Raw genomic sequence first — 18,163 nt, forward strand, 5'->3', positions numbered from 1 at the left:
CTCTGGTATCAGTTTCTTTAAAAACTCATTAGAAAACAGATCATTGAAAGGATCCTCCCTAACCCCTATACGTGATCCTCTACAAAGGGTTTTGTTTTTACGAGGGGGTGGAAGCAGGGTGTCCATTTCATAGCTAATTAATTTTCTTCGGCAGTTTAAACCTGACTTTGGGACAATATGCTGGTAGTCTCAAGAAAATAAATTTGAAATAGTTCATTATCGGCCACACAGTATTTCATCATTTTATAAAGGCTAAAAATGAGTATAGTTTTTAGAGGTTATTGTTAAATAATTTATGGTATTGAGTTAATATTCTAATTCTGTGCTATCTTTGATGTTAAACCTCTGGTACGAAAAACTCCATATGTAAGTTTTTCATTGTATTTCAAGAACTAATTTTAATCAAATATCCAATGTCAATAATAAATTCTGATTTGTTTCCACCAAGTTTGCTTTAACCTATTCCAGAGTTTCACTTATTGGAAACACAATCACAAAATAGTATTTCTAAGGTAACTTATGAGAGAAACGTGACATTTTCATTCCAACAATCAACCTTGCTAACAGGCCAACTTCTCTACCACAATGTTTTCTTTTCTCTTTCAAATAAACAGTTGTGATAAGCATAAATTTTAACTTCTTTTTGGCCAGCACTGACTGCTTATGTAAGATCTTAGCCCCAGTCTAATTGTTTATACCCAAGCGTTTGACAATATCTCATGTTTTAATCAGGAAGTTAATGATAATCTGTACTAATGAAATAACAGTAGCCAATGGTAACAGATAAGTTATTTTTTTTCTCTTTTAAGCCTTGAGGCCATACCCACCCATATGGAAATCCATATTAACTGAAAAGTTCTTTTTTTCTCCCCTAAGTAACAGCTTTTTTTTTTTCTGTTTCTGTTTGGAGATTTTAAATGGATAAACTTTACTTTTCTCAATCTCAAATGAACGTGACACAGTGTTTTACCCTTTATGCAACAACAGGAGCAGAGAGAGCACACAAGACTATGAAGTCTGTAGGGCATGAAATTAAAAACTTCACATCAACACAAAAGACTCCAGTGAAATAATGCTACAATGCTACAATCCTAGCATGAAACCTTCTGGTTTGAATAAAAGTCAATGCCATGTGACCTACAGTTTGTACACCAGTAGAAACATTTTGCTGTTCACAAAGATATTTATATCCAAAGGAAGAAGATAAAAGAATTGGGGCAAGCTGTGGGGAAGCAGAAACGTACTAAAGGGGACAGTTCCAGGAAAGCTGCTGAGTGCCAGCACACAGGACCATGGCACCGGGGAGCTGCGCGGCTGCCGGAGGCCGGCGCCTCTACGAGCAACACGGCGACCTGCTGACTCCAGCTCTCCTGCTGTCCAGAGAGTTCACGATTCCCAGCGGTTTCAGGGCCAGCTCCCATGTTAGGTCTGTCGCTAATTAGCTGGTTCCTTTGTAACTCAGCGGCGTGTGTGAGTTATGACCCACCCCTGAGGTGAAGCGATGCCTGGCTTTCACGAGAAGCTGCTTTTTCCACTGCAGCCCATTTCTTTCTGACCAAAGCCCAGGAGACAGGGGTTGGGTGTGGACTGTGTCAGCTGGTCTACAGAGAAGCGTTATTTTAGGAGCAGCCCATTTCCCAGTCATGAGCTGAGACTGTAGGGACAGCAGACATGGATGGAGTGAAGGGACACTGACTGAGGACTCCCCTCTGAGCCAGCTGGCACAGTCTGTATGGAGGGCACACTTCCCTGACAAGAGCACATTGAGAAGCATCCTAATGCAAGTCCACAGAGAATGCCATTCGTGGTCAATGGTCCATTCTTCACCTGGTAGGACAGGTTTACCAACCTGAGATACTTCCAGCCTTCATCAAGTTACAAGTGCCAAGTAAATGATCATGGTGACTTCTGTTGGAAAGACTTCTTCCAGGGCATAGAAAAAAGAGACGACCCTTGATAAGAAATAGCTTACCATTCCTTCCCTCAGCAGGGACTGGCATGATGCCCAGCTCTGGCTTCCATCCTGGCTCTTCAAAGAGCCTCCACAGGGTCACTCAGAGCCCCATAAAGAAGAAAATCCCCAAGGCTCACTCATAGCACCCTTTTATTCAGTTAATGTACAACATTTAAAAAAAATTCCACTGGCCAAGTATGCTTTTTATCTTATCTTTCTTATATATTATTATTTAGCATGAACAGTAATCCTGAGTATTTTTAAACTGCCAAAAGGTTGAAGGGATGAATTCTTCACATATGCTAAGAAACACGACTGTATACATGGCTTTCACAAGACATGCAATGTGTATAAGTTTGTCTGCTTCCTACCTTGCTGTCCTGGTATTGGGTTGGAGCCTTTTTCCCTGGCTTTGACACTGGCTCTGGTTTTCAAGCAGCCCGTGTCCTGTGACAGGAAAGCTTCAAGCGGGGTCCCTATTTTAATATAAATCCCAACCCACCTCAGAATCTCCCAGCTCTCCTCTTCCAAAGGAAGAAACAGCCTCATACAAACAGCGATCACTCTCCCCTTGCTTGCCAAGAGGCTTACATCCCAACCAAGGTGATCATTTTATAAGCATTTAGGGATGAGTGCCCAGTAATAGATGATGAAATTTCAGTCAGTACTAGTCATACAGTATGAACCCATGAGAAAAAGAAGATCAATGAAAGCTTAGATAAGTAAACAGGTAAATATGCTGGTCAATTATTCTCGAGCTTCAAGACCAAGTTGGAATCTTTCTCTCATGGTCAGTGTTAGAATTTGCACTCCAACTGGCTCATTCTCATTCTCTAAAAAGGCATAGCAAAGATGTTTTGGTGAGAATATGGATCCAAAAGTCTCAAGGCTAATGGAAATAAAACTTTATGTATTTTGTTTTACTGTTATTAAATAACTTTCATATGTGTATCTTCATTTTTGTGATTAAACTCATAAAAAGTTTCAGATAATACAAAATGGCAAAATATAAATAAGAGAAAAAGAAAAGGAAGACTGAAAATAAAGGACTATAATGTCTTTTTTTTTTTTTGAGGGGCACATCTCATTAATATAAAAAGCAAATAGCTTATGGGGAAATATGAAAAGTATTACATATATTATAAGTGGTATATATGTACACACAGACACACACACACATTCAAAATAGAAACAATATACAAAAATATCCAGCTGAGCTGAAGATACCTTAGTCCAGTGGTCGGCAAACTGCGGCTCGCGAGCCACACGAGGCTCTTTGGCCCTTGAGTGCGGGTGCAAAGGCCAGCTTAGGAGTACCCTAATTAAGTTAATAACAATGTACCTACCTACATAGTTTAAGTTTAAAAAATTTGGCTCTCAAAAGAAATTTCAATCGTTGTACTGTTGATATTTGGTTCTGTTGTCTAATGAGTTTGCTGACCACTGCAGTCAATGACCATTTACTACACTGATTCTCTGCCTTCTCCAATGCTCCAATGTAAGTATTCTCAAAACGTGTTTTATTGACTCGGTGACGTTCCTGGTACGATCATGCACGATCCTGACCATTTTTTTCCCTAAGACAAAGCATATAACCTATGCTAGCTAATATAAAGTCACCTTTTTCAATGTGGCCAATGACCTCAATTTGGACTTCCAGGATGCTATTTTTTTTTCTCTTTCTCCTGGTGTTCTTCATGAAGTAAGAGCTAATGTCTTCCAGACACAATTTCATTTAAATGTTAAACATGTAAAAAACCTTCTGTAAACACATGTTCACAGAACCTAACTCAGGAGACAGAACTGCCCCTCATCTTCTGCTCGGGAGGAAGGCCAGACACTCCCACCGTGTCTTCTGTGAACGATGTGGTGCCACGTCTGCTGTCTACTCACTGGCTCAAAACCACTGGCCAGCACAGAAACTCAAAGATCTTGAAAAGATATTTAAACCATGTTATTAAGGAAACAAATATTGAATTATTTTTGAAAATGTTCATTTTTTTTTCATTATTTTATTCCCCAAATGTGTAAAAGTGCAATGAGGAGACAGATGTGCATGTTTTTGTCTTAATTTTATCTCTAAACATAGGGTAAGGTTCAGGCAGATAGGATGGGAATCAGGTTCCATGTGGTCAGGGACTGTGCTAAGGTTTTGCTGCCTGTCAGTGGTAGAGACAGGCACCGATGAATCCAGGTCTTTGGGCTTGCCACAGACCAAAGCAGAGGTTTAGAAGAAGCTCTATGATATGGTTAGACACCTAGTACTTGTTAGGAAGTTTGACGATGACAACTACTGTTTAGCCTTATATCAGTTCTGTGTTCAGTCCTTTATGTAAACTATATTGCTTTATCAGCAGGACAGGCTTATGAGGGAGCTAGTATTACCCCCACTTCATAGATTAAATTAAATGATTTGTTCAAAACCAAATAGCAAGCATTCAAACTTCGGCCTGTAAACCTAGATGTTATAATTATTTCACCTGGTTCTGTTCTGTAATTGCATTTTTGAGCCTTACCTTCTCATAGTTGTGAGGATTACATCAAGTAACATATATAAAGGAGGTTTTGTAAAAGCATTAAGTGCTCAGAACAGTAAGTGACACTCAACTGTGTTTCTTTACATTGAAGTTAAGGGAATTTGAGGACCTTGGACCAAATGAACAACTCTAAAACATCAGTTCAAGAGGCTAACAACTGAAATGATAGCAGGAACTGGCAATACTGAACAGATGTCACTAACCGTAGCATTTTTCAGAGTTCAGTACCCTGGAGAAGACACACCAAGGAAACATAATCCTCACCTACTGCTGTCTCAACAAAGAAATAACACATTTCTGTCATATGTTCCAAGGGTAACCGTAGGGTTTTTCTAACCACTTGACACTAGAGAGTATTAAAATTTTGAAATGGGTTTACATCTTACAAATGTGAGTCCTTTGTTTTCTTTTAAAATACTGTTTTAAAAATTATATAGGTAGTACATTGTTGTTGTAGAACATTTAGAAATATAGAAAAGTGTGAAGAATAACATAGCTCTTATAATCCCTTGAACCTACAACTTAGAAAAATTTCCAAAAGCCAAGGACTAGAATTTTAAGTGACTAGTAAACAAAGCTGTTGTACATTTCCCCCAGTGTATGCTCTTCCTCTGGTGAAACTGGCTTGACAAACTTCCTTGGGCTAAATTCATTTCTTAGAATTATGCTATGTCTTTATTATTTCTACCTAACCCATTTGTTTCTGTTTTCTTAACTTACACACTCTATAAATAGTGTGTGCAAAAGGAATGGATGATTGTATTAATGGCTTTTAACAGTGGGAGTTATAATAACAGCCCAACATCATGGCTTAATTAAAAGCAACATCTTTTCATGAAACACATAAGAATTTCAGTGCATTTAGCTGTTCTTGGTGGTAATGCATTGCTGGCAGGGAATTTCAAATTATTAACCCAACTTAAACAAAACACTTTTGAATGGCTGGGCTTTTCATCCTCCTGATTAAAGATGGAAGACAGAAATGCATATTTATAACTTCGTATTTTCTTTTAACATATTCAACACATTCTTTTCTGAAGTTTTCAGATTATTCTTTTTTATTGTCATCATTCTGTGTGCATTATTTCATTAGGTTTTGTTTTTATTTTGTTATTTACAATATACTCAAAATGGAAAAAAAATATAGTAAATGCTACTTTGATTGTATGGTAGGTACTGCATAAACTGTTACTCTGAGGCCAGATAAAGCTAAAATGATAGTCCTGGGCCTAGTACCCCACATTTTAGGAAGCTATTTGAAAAATCTAAGAAGAAATTCTATTCAATATTTTGAAACTGAGTTTTAATAGTCATTAAAAGCCTTACAATAAAATTAATTTCTATGAACATGTAATATAAATGGATATGTCTGGACATGTCCGACACAGTACCTGATATATAATAGACAGTCAGTGAATAGTAGTCAAAATTATCACACATGGTCATCACTCATGTACCCAATTACACAGAGGCAGTGAAGTCTGCTGTTGAAACCTACCACATAAACCCAAATAGTGCCCGTGGGCCCTAGTTTGAGGTTTGAGATGTTAGGTTAGCTTCCATCTCTCCACCTCTGGGAGAATAATACGCAATCATTTCCTCTGCTAGGCAAAAGAGGGAATGTGGTTGAGTACTTAAAATATTTATGTAAATGTGTTGGTGAGATAAAGTCTGATTCTTAGGAAATTATCACTGTTAGGATTTTGGACACAAGTGCAAGAAAGCATTGCAATTTGGCTGTTGTGTATAGTGAAACCACAATACCTACCCTTCTCTGTATGGTTAAGTTTCTTTTTATCAAGCTACAAATTCCAACTCTTTCTTTTTTTTTTTTTTGTATTTTTCTGAAGTTAGAAACGGGGAGGCAGTCAGACAGACTCCCGCATGCGCCTGACCAGGATCCACCTGGCATGCCCACCAGGGGTGATGCTCTGCCCATCTGGGGCGTTGCTCTGTTGCAACCAGAGCCATTCTAGTGCCTGAGGCAGAGGCCACAGAGCCATCCTCAGTGCCTGGGCCAACTTTGCTCCAATGGAGCCTTGGCTGCGGGAGGGGAAGAGAGAGACAGAGAGGAAAGAGAGGGGGAGGGGTGGAGAAGCAGATGGGTGCTTCTCCTGTGTGCCCTGGCCAGGAATCGAACCCAGGACTCCTGCACGCCAGGCTAACGCTCTACCACTGAGCCAACCGGCCAGGGCTCCAACTCTTAAAGTAAGTTTGAATCCTACCCTAAACCAGAATTTTATCAGCTTAGTGTTGATACCTCAGAACTAAATCCCAGTTCAGCCAGCAGGAAAGAGTGAAGAAACTCTGAGATTTGGGATCGGATGAGCACAAGTCAAGCCTTCTTTTCTGCTTCCTTCTTGTGGGGCTTTGCGCAGTCACTCTGTTCATTCAGTTCTCGTGTCCTCGTTATGAAATGGGATAATACTACTACTTACCTCACAAGGTTTGGTGCAATTTAAATGAGACAATGAATATTAAAAGCATCCTGTCAACTCTAAGATACTGTGCCAAAACTTGTGAATAGGTAATTATAATTTTCAGCATTATATATTTATTATTAGCATAACAGAGATATGATTCTTGAATCCCCTGGCTGCTGTTAATCCAGAATATTGTTGCCCAAGACAAAACAGATCATGGTTACAATTATTTACATAATCTTCCCCTCTCTGCAATATAAATGGTTACTGGCACTGTGATGTAGGAAACTAAACAATGCTTCAACCGCCTGTGGGTAAAACCTTGTAAGCCACAGGCAGTGGAGAGGAACAAATTCAGAAATGTCTGTCCCTCTTCAAGGCACAGCCAAGGACCAAGACACCATCTATTGTTCTAGCACTTTGAAGGCTTATCATCACAGCTGGGGCTGGAAGCAATTGATGTTCATGTCAACTTATTTAAGGTGAAAATAAAGATAGAAAATGCCATCTTTTAAAAAAAAAAAAAACTTGTATGTATTTCAGGTGTACCACATGATATTTTGATATACATATGTAGTAAAATGATTACTCTGTTCAGAATAATTAAGGTATTAACGTATCTATCCTCTCATATAGCCTCAATCTGTCTTTGTGGTGGAGTGACAAGATGTGTTTCATTAAATAGTCCCAGAAGATACTGCCTTAATTTTTAATATAAAATGTATTAGACCTATATACCTGAATAGAAAAAGACACCAACATACAAAGGATATCTAGCTGCAACAGACTCCTTTTCCCAGTCAAATTTGAAGTAAAAGATTTAAAGATCCAAAGCTACATTAATGCAAATATCTGCCTGTTGCAAGTATTCTTTTGATTAAATTGGCATACATCAAGTACAATTAGAAAGGTTATTTATAATGAAGAAATACATAATTCTGCATCTTAATGGGGATGACAATTACAGCTGATGGTTGCTAATTAACATTACTTCTTTTGCTCTGAGGGCCAGGTATTTCTTGTATGATCTTTATTGCTGACAATGGACATACCTAATTTTTGAGGGAACAAAAAGGTTAATTATCAGTAACATGCATGCTCATAACAAATTCATCGGTATCCTGACCAGGTCTGGCTTCACACTGGAGAACAGGATCAAGCAGAATAATACTTCTGTCAGTATCATGACAGGAAAAGTACTGAACTTTCTGAGTGAAGGTGCTCAAAATGACAGGGAGAAAAGCCCTCGCCAGTCCTCCTTCCAGGTGGAGTGACTGTGGGCGTGGCCTGTTCCAGCCTAGCAGAAATGCATGGCACTGTTAGCCCAGTGGCACCACTCTCTTGTGCCAAGATGACCAGTGTGCTCACTGTCTCGGACAGCTCACGGATGTGTGATCAATGCTGGAGGCCAGAAGTAAAGTGAAGAGAAAGAAGCATTAGAGCTCCCAGCACCAAAAATGACAAAGCCCTCTTTTTGCTTGTGTTATAAATTACATACTTATTTTGTTAGCATGAGATAGATAAATATTTCTACATATAAAGGTGCCCAACTAAAATCAGGATAAGTGATATTAATGCCCTTTGGTCAGTATTATTGAACCTCAAAAGCAATAAACTTTATGAGTCAATAAATATTACATTTACAACATAGTTAACATTCCTCTACTGTCCTAGCACTTATTACACATGGTAACTGCAAGTCTACAATACATTATTCATATTTGGGGTGTCACCAAGTGATGGATTGCTGTAGGAGAGGCTGTCCTTTAAATAAATCAACAAATAAAAATGCAAATGTTAACATTTTCAGCCACAACTTTTTCCATCTTGAATGGGGAATAAAAATTTCACATTATATTGACAGGCAGCAGAGAGAACAATTAACCACCTACACTGTGAATGAGAAGGATGACTTCGCCACGCCTTGTTTGATCACTTGCATATGAAATGATGTGGGACTTTTCTAGGGGGTAGTGCTTTTCGGAGAACAAAGGAAAATCTGTCTCCCACTAGCATCCGCCCAGCCTTATACTCTCTTGCAAGTCTTGAAAATTCTTAGAATTTAGGGTGGAGAGAGAAAGAGCTTTTACTCCTTTTTACCTCAGTACTACCTTCAAAGGTTTGTTGTGACAAAGAACAGTAGGTTTTTCTTTTGCATTGAGTTTTCCTATAACTGAAAGGTAGTCTACAAAAAATGACTTTTCTACACTTTGAAATAAAAATAATTCAAATAATCCTGATTCTGAAATCTGGAAAGCAACTACTGTGCCTTTCTGGTAACCAATTTTCATAGCTCAGAATCTTTTTCAACTCTGCACTTTGTAGAACAGACCTAGAATCCGCCATCGTGTGAGTCACAGGATAAAATCTGGTGTACTGCAGATTGTTTTATTTAGCCAAATGCTCATTATTTAAGAAGCTCCTGAGAGTCTATATTTAGCTGATTTGCAGTATTAAGAACTAACAGATACAAAATCCTTTTTTTAAGGTCTGTAAATATGAGTCTTCAGAGCAATTTTAACTGGCCTTGTAAAACTCGACAAGGGGGATATGGTCCATTCAGAAAATGTGCACTAAGGATGTTGGGCAAATAAGCTTGTAAAATGTGATTTTTATGTTTGCTCACTTTTATTGTTAAAAATGGCTGCTGCCCACATAAGTTGCATTGCCAGGTGAAACTGCTAATTACCCTTCTGCTTGGGAAGGGACTTTGTTATGCTAATGTGTGCTGGAGGAGGGGTTTTCATACCAAAAAGTTTTAAGAAGGAGGAAGGAAGCCATTTTTGCAGAGAAGGCAGCCAAGATGGCAGGGTGCTGAAAGGGAGAGAAGCCAGTTTTGCAGAGTAAGAAGCCATGTTGGAAGATGGGGAACCAGAGGTGATTTAGACTGGTGGAGGGGCCTTTGATTCTAGGAAAAAACTGGAAAAGATTCTCCTGGTTGTGGAGCTGAAGAATGTGTGAGTGGGTTTTGGTGCCCTGTGTGTTTTTACTTGCTGGCCGGTTGTGAGGCTAGAATAAAGGCATGGCCCACCAGTTTTGGGCTCCACAGTTTCTTTACCATCTGTCTGAATCTAATGAGAACCTGCATGTGCCTGGCTGTGATGGCCATGACTACTGGCCATATGAAGGATGTTCTATAAAACCCTCACTGGGGCAGCATTTTCTTTTCCTTTACCATGATTCTCACTAAACCAAAATGCAATCATCAAACATACATTAGTGTTAAAGATCTCATTTGAATCTTCAACAATAGGAAATTCACTAAGACTGAAAATCCAGGCACTTGCCTCTTTACCTGGAACTCTTCCAGAGGAACCTTGCAAGGTGAGCAAGTATTGATCCTGTTCGAGCACAAGCATTCAGCCACAACATTAAGTGGTCCAAGGCGGGAACACCATCAATAGTTCAGAACCACAACTCACTGGGGGTCTTTGGCAAAATAACAATAGCACATTTAAAAAAAAAAAAGAGTAATAAAGACTGTGGTAAACTAGTTAAATTTTCTTTTGATTGTGGGTGGCCTCCAAAATAGGGATATTGTCATCTATTATAATATTTATGATTATGGGCTTTGGAGTCTGAAATACTGGCTTACCTTTTATTGGCTATGTGACCTTTGGCAAGTCACGCAGTCTCTCTAAGCCTTAGTTTCCTAATTTTTAAAATGAGGATGACAGTAGCATCAGTTTATAAGGCTGCAATAAAGATTAAATTGTATAATACATACAAAGGGCTGGGAATATAGTAGATGCTTAATAGTTGACAGCCATTATTATTATCCTCTGTGTCATTTCCCAAAAGTTCTTTCAAATAAAAATTGTCTTAAAGTTTCTATTCCTCTGATAAGACACTAGGTATTTAAGTGCTCAAACATATTCCCAAAGAAAAATAAACAAGCCCTTTTGGTATTAATATTTATATATTCAGCCTTAAGTATACAAATGAGAGTAGGCTTATTAGATATGAGAAATTTTAATAACATATTTTTTCCTGATTCCAAAAGGGACTGATCAAATTATTAACTCCTAACTCTTCATACAAATTTCTCTGGTATAAGTAAATGTTGACTGTAGTACAAAATCCACTATAATTTTCAATATCAATTAATTCAGTTAGTTAAACATTTAGTCCAAGTATATTACCATTCTGTGACAAATGGGAAGCTAAGCAGATTTTTTTTTTTTTAAAGGCTTTCTTTTTATTTATTTATTTATTCATTTTTTTAGAGAGGAGAGGGAGAGACAGAGAGAGAGAGAGAGGAGAGACAGAGAGAGAGAGAAGGGGGGGAGGAGCTGGAAGCATCAACTCCCATATGTGCTTTGACCAGGCAAGCCCAGGGTTTCCAACCGGCGACCTCAGCATTTCCAGGTTGACGCTTTATCCACTGCGCCACCACAGGTCAGGCAGCAGATTTTTTTTTTTATGAAAGATAGGATTAGTTTGTCTTTCTAAGGAAATCCTTGCCAATTGCCATTATCAACTAGGGAAAGGCATGTATAAAGAAAAGGACTCCATGAGTTCAACCTGGCCAAATCTAGATGCCAAATAAAGGTCTTTCTCCTGGATAAGAGCCATTAAGAAGTAAAAACGATTTTCCACTCTTTATTAAATCAACCTCAAAAAATGCTCTATGGAAATAAAAGGCATCCAAAATGTAAAAGAAGGAGTAAAACTGTCACTATTGTCACTATTTGCAGATGACATGATACTATACATAGGAAACCCTAAAGATTCTACCAAAAAACTATAAGAATAAGTGAAATCAGTAAAGTTGTAGGATACAAAATTAATACACAGAAATCGGCTGCGTTTCTACACACTAATAACATGCTTTCAGAAAAAGAACTTCAGAAAACAATCTTATTTACAATAGCATAAATACACCTAGGAGTAAATTTAACCAAGGAGGTAAAAAGCCTGTCTTCTGAAAACTATAAGACATGGATGAAAGACATTAAAAGCAACATAAATACAGAGAAAGATCATGCTCATGAATTGGAAAAATTAATATTGTTAAAATGTCCATACTGCCTGAAACAATCTGCAATCCCTATGAAAATAGCAACAGGATATTTCACAGATTAGAAAAAGAATTCTAAAATTTGTATGAAATAACAAAAGACCTCAATAGTCAAACAATCTTGAGAAAGAAGAACCAAGCTGGAGGTATTATGTTCCCTGATTTCAAACCATACCACACAGTTATAGAAATCAAAACACTACGTTACTGGCACAAAAACAGACACGTAAATCAATGGAGTAGAATATATCCCCCCACACACAATAAACCCACACACATATAGTTGATTAATTTATGACAAAGGAAGCAAGAATATACAATAGGGATAAGACAGGCTTCTGGGAAAACTGGACCACTATCATACAGCATATACAAAAATAAATTCACAATGGATTCAAGATTTGAATGTAAGACTGGAAACCATAAAATTCCCATATACATATATATACACACATACAGGCAGTAAACTTTTTTTTTTTTTTTACAAGGACAGAGAGAAAGTCATATAGAGGGATAGATAGGGACAGACAGGAACGGAGAGAGATGAGAAGCATCAATCATTAGTTTCTCGTTGCGACACCTTAGTTGTTCATTGATTGCTTTCTCATATGTGCCTTGACCACGGGCCTTCAGCAGACTGAGTGACCTCTTGCTCGAGCCAGCAACCTTGGGTCCAAGCTGGTGAGCGTTTTACTCAAGCCAGATGAGCCCGCACTCAAGCTGGTGACCTCGGGGTCTCAAACCTAGGTCCTCTGCATCCTAGTCCGACGCTCTATCCACTGTGCCACTGCCTGGTCAGGCAGGCAGTAAACCCTTTGACATTGATCTTGGCAATGTTTTTTAGACTAGTCTCTTCAGGTAAGGGAAACAAAAGCAAAAACAAACTACATCAAACTAAAAAGCTTTTGCAGAGTGAAAGAAACCATCAACAAAACGAAAAGGCAACCTACAGAATGGGAGAGAATATTTACAAATCATACATCCATTAAAGGGTTAATATCCAAAGAATGTAAAGAACTTATACAACTTAATACCAAAAAAGAAAGATTTTGATTAAAAAATGGGCAGAGACATTTTTCAAAAAAAAGACATACATATAGTCGACACATGAAAAGATGCTTAGCATCACTGATCATCAGGGAAATGCAAATCAAAACCATAATTAGGTATCACCTCCCATTACAAAAAGACCAAGAAAAAAAAACACGTGTTGGCAAGAATCTGGAGAAAAGGGAACCCTCATGCACTGTTGGTGAGAATGTAAATTGGTGCAGTTATTATGGAAAACAGTATGAGGTTCCTCAAAAAATTTAAAAAAGAACTATCATACAATCTAGCAATTCCAGTTCTGAGTATTTATTGGAAGAAAACAAAAACACTGATTTGAAGAGGTAACTCCTATGTTCATTGCAGCGTTATTTACAATAGCCAAGATATGGAAGCGGCCTAGGTGTCTACTGATAGCTGAATGGATAAAGAAGATGTGGTATAAAAATAAGGTTTATATTTTGACTTTTGAAATCCCAGTGCATGGTTGTGAGTTCTGTCCAGATGCTGGAGGTAAGAGTGCTTGAATAAATCAATTTGTGGAACACACATAGTCACACACACAAACACGCACACAATGTGATTTATATATAACAGAAAATTGTCCAGTCATAAAAAGAATAAAATGTTGCCATCTGCAACAATATGAATGACCTAAAGGGTATTACGGTAAATAAAATAAGTCAGAGATAAACAAATACTGTATGATTTCTCTTATATGTGAAATCTAAAAAGCAAAACAAATGAACGTACAAAACAGAACAAATTGATAGATACAGAAAACAAATTGGTGGTTACCAGAAAGAGGAGGGGTTGGGGAGGGTGGGTGAAATAGGTGAAGAATATTTAGAGTTGCAAACTTCCACTTATGATATAAATAAGTCATAAGGATATAATGTACAGCATATGGAATATAGTCAATAATATTGTAATAACTTTGTATGTTGACAAGTGGTAACCAGATTTACTGTGGGGATCATTTCATAATGTACATAATTATCTAATCACAATAATGTACACCTGAAGTTAATAGAATATTGTATGTCAATTATATATCAATAAAAAACAAGATTAAAAAATGCTCTTATCTAGAGAATGTTAAATAGAGGAGTCCCATGGCTTACCGGGAGGTGCTGTGTTGCAGTGACGGTGTGGCTGTGCTCACAAGCTCCTTTTGACTTTCTGTAGTCATAGGAGATGTAGACGCATCTTTTTTAACTCCTGTCATTGTCCCTGTGTGAACAATAAATAAAATAATTTGAACATTCAATAAAAGGAAGTGGAAAAGTCTACCCTGAGTAATATAGTAGAGATTACAGGAATCCCTAAATTCCAAAATTAACCATTTCACCCGATGAAATGAAACAATGACAGATGGAAAACTCAGTGAGTTGTTTTCATTTTGTAAACATCAGAGATCTGCAATGCAGTCACCCCTCGCCATATCACGGTCACTTTTCACAGTCTCACTGTATTGCGGATTTTTAGATTGTATATATATATATATATATATATCTAATTTTGTATCTTGGATTTTTCGTTACATAGCGGGATTTTTGCAGTATATAGGTATTTTTATATATTTATTATTTTTGTAGTAAAATAAGCATTTTCTAGCCTAAAAAATTGAAAACAAGATAGAAAAGATAAAAAATATTAATTAAAATATATTATTAAATCAAAATAAAATATATAGCGTACAGCAGATGAGTAGACAAAGACTTGCACATACAGAAAACTCAGCACAGTCACTTCCGCTTGAGCTAGTTTGCCCAGGTGAGATTGTACACGGCACACTACTGGCTGATGGATGGGAGGTGACCAACCAGAGCACTGTGTTCTGTATCCTGGACGCTGATTGGCTCAGCGACCATAGCATCACTCTCCGCTGTCTTCCACATATAGCATGCGTTGTCCATTTCACATCAACGTCTGATCACTGAGTGTAGTATTGCTCTGTGATATTGTGTTTTCACAAAATTTTTGTAAAAATTGAATTTATTTCAAGCCTTACGATGTTGCCCAAATGTCTGCACCTTCTAAGGCTTCTGGCACTGAACCCAAGTGCCAGAGGAAGATGCTTTCCATTGCAGAAAACGGGAAATTTGTCGACATGCTAAAGAAAGAGAGAAGCTATGTGGTTGTAAGCCGCCATTATGGGATCAATGAATCTTTGGTTCAGTACATAAAGAATGGCGAAAAGAATATAATGACAATGGCAGCAGTGTCTTTTAACAAGACTATGAAGAGGGTGGTAACTTCCCACAATGAGGCCATGGTGAGGATGGGAGTCTGCACTGGCCCTGTGCATCAGTGACTGCAGGAAGAATATATCGCTGGATACCAACACCATCCACACAAAGGCCAAGAAGCTTTACAAAACTTTTGCTGAAAGCAGTGACGTTTGCAACAGTGACAAGGATGATGCAGAAGCAGGACTATTGAGTGCTTCTCCCACCAGACCAACCCAATTCAATGCCAGCAGGGGCTGGGTTGACAAGTTTCAGAAACGCTTTGGACTTAAGAGCATTTCTCGGCATGGAGAAGCTGCCTCCGCGGTTAAAGCTGGAGACAAGGAGTACATGAACAACACATTCAAAACCATCACTGAGGAAGTGGGCTATAAGCCTGAAAAAGTTTTTAATATGGACGAGATTAGCTTATTCTAGAAGCGAATGCCTTCTTGCACTTTTATTACGAAGGATGAAGCCAAAGTCCCTGGACTTAAGGCCCAAAAAGATCATGTAACTTTGATTATGTGTGGGAATGCTGAGGGCTTTATGATAAAGCCAGGGCTTATTTGTAAGTCAAAAAACCCAAGGGCCCAAAAAAACAAGAATAAGAATGTGTTGCCTGTGTACTGGATGCAAACCCCAAGGCCTGGATCATGAAACTCCTCACGTTGGATTGGTTCCACCAGTGCTTTATCCAGGAGATCAAGCTTTATCTGGCCTCGCATCCAAAGTGCTTCTGATCATGGACAAGGCTAGAGGTCACACTGTTGATCTGCCATATGATGGCATGCAGATAGAGTTCTTACCACCGAACACCACATCACTGATTCAGCCCATGGATCAAGGTGTTATTCACGCTTTTAAGGCTCTGTATATGCCAGACGCCCTGCAAAACCTTGTTGAAGCTATGATTTGGATGAAGATTTCTCGCTAAAGGTGTAGTGGCATGACTACACAATTATAAGGGATTTTCTCCTGATGAAGTCCATCACTCTGCGGTAGATAAGGCCATGAAGTTGGCAAAACTACTGGGAGGAGATGGCTTCAATGATATGACTCCTGATGACGTTAATGACCTGATTGATGCCCACTTACAACTGTTGAAGGAAGAAGACCTGACGGAGATGACAAAGTCAGCAAGCGAAGAAGAGGAAGAGGAACAAGAGGAACTAGGGGTTGAAGAAAAAGAGAAGGTTGACCTAACACTTGATTGCCTCACAACCGTGATCAGAATGGCCAAAAAACTTCAGCGAGTGGTACAAGGATGGGACACCCAGATGCTTTGTTCATTGCAGTTCTCAAATACAATCATGGGTGGCATATCGGTTTATAAAAACCTTCTCCCCAGAAAAAAAACAAACAGTGCCAGCAACTCACCATAACTATGTCCCTCACTCGGAAGAAGACACCAGTCTTGCCTACGCCTTTAGCAAAAACAGAAGTGACGTACGAGGGCAAAGATACTGCACCACCTGATGAAGCACCTGATGAAGTGGTGCCTTCAGAAGAACTGTAATGCTCTTCTTGGCTGTGCAGTATATTCATCTCATCGCCATCACCTTCATCGTCATCAGTACTGCACAGTTAATTCATCATCCTCATCATTCAAGTCGTAGCATATTCACTGGTGAGTACCCATACCGAATTTTATATGTTGTTAAAATTATATAGGTTTAAGAGTGTAGAAAGTGTTTGAGCACAGGAAGTGTTTATAAGAGTGTGGGAAAGGTTAATAGAAGTGTGGGAAAGGTTTATAAGAGCATAGGTAGGTTTATAAAGCCTTAAAATATATATAAGTAATAAAATAAATATAAGGTCACTACTCACAGATTTTTCACCTACAGTGGGAGGTTCTAGAACCTAACTTCCATGATGGACAAGGGACCACTGTATCTTGTTTTAGAAAAGTATATTTTTGAAATAACAGACTAGAGATTTTTTAAAAACTTGACACCTTTTCATATTCCTGTTGATTTGGGTTTACTGTGAAAATGCCCAAGATTGTAAACTACTTTATTTCATTCCCTTAACTATCAAAGCAAAAGATCATTTCTCTTTGACAAAATAAAAAATTCCAGCACTTTGTATTTCCAAAGCCTCCAAAATTAAACTTATCCTACCCTCAAAACATTCAAGGTAGACATGAATCTTGAATGTTTCAAAGAACTCTGTAGTGGGCTAAAAGAGTGTCTTACTGGAAGAGGTGCTCAACTACTCATTCTAGGGCTAACTTGGCCTTTGTTCCTTCCTAACAAGCAATGTTTAATTGATAATTTCTTTTCTGAAGTGCTAAATAAGAAGAAGACATGGACATAGATATTTGTTGTTTTTGTTTATTTCTAATTATTAGTATTTAGAATAATTTTCTCCTCCTCCTTTTTCTTAATATTATATTCTTTTTTTTTTTTTTTTTTTTTTGACCAGGATTTTTTATTTTTCTGAAGTGAGAAGCGGGGAGGCAGAGAGACAGACTCCCACATGTGCCCGACCAGGATCCACCTGGTATGCCCACCAGGGGGTGATGCTCCATTGCGGCTGGAGCCATTCTAGCACCATGGAGCCGTTTTCAGTGCCCAGGCCAACTTTGCTCCAATGGAGCCTTGGCTGTGGGAGAGGAAGAAAGAGATGGAGAGAAAGGAGAGGGGGAATTATGGAGAAGCAGATGGGCGATTCTCCTGTGTGCCCTGGCCGGGAATTAAACCTGGGACTTCCACACGCTGGGCCAACGCTCTACTGCTGAGCCAACCGGCCAGGGCCTTTAATATTATATGCTAAACAACACAAAACATTGCTGTCTCTTTCTTGTAAGACTGTAAGAATGTCATTCACAATTTTCTTCCGCTTCCTGCGGGACTGTTATCCAGGCTGCTTAAAGAAGTTATTTGGGAAGATTCACTCTTCCTTTGAGGAAAGGGTGAGTATTCAAATAACACAAAGACAGCTTTGGT

At 38.4% G+C, this 18,163-nt stretch overlaps 1 protein-coding gene across 1 annotated transcript in view; it reads right to left on the minus strand.

The window, feature by feature from the left end:
• The window catches only part of LOC136382983 (protein hinderin-like), a 199,327-nt gene that overhangs the window by 12,864 nt on the left and 168,300 nt on the right, over positions 1 to 18,163 (minus strand). Inside the window, exon 5 of the mRNA XM_066352418.1 lies at positions 14,106 to 14,214. Within this exon, the coding sequence (XP_066208515.1) occupies positions 14,106 to 14,214 (109 nt within the window). The remainder of the gene's footprint in view (positions 1 to 14,105; positions 14,215 to 18,163) is intronic.

Source organism: Saccopteryx leptura, chromosome 11 (assembly GCF_036850995.1).
Source record: "Saccopteryx leptura isolate mSacLep1 chromosome 11, mSacLep1_pri_phased_curated, whole genome shotgun sequence".
Lineage (NCBI taxonomy): Eukaryota > Metazoa > Chordata > Mammalia > Chiroptera > Emballonuridae > Saccopteryx > Saccopteryx leptura.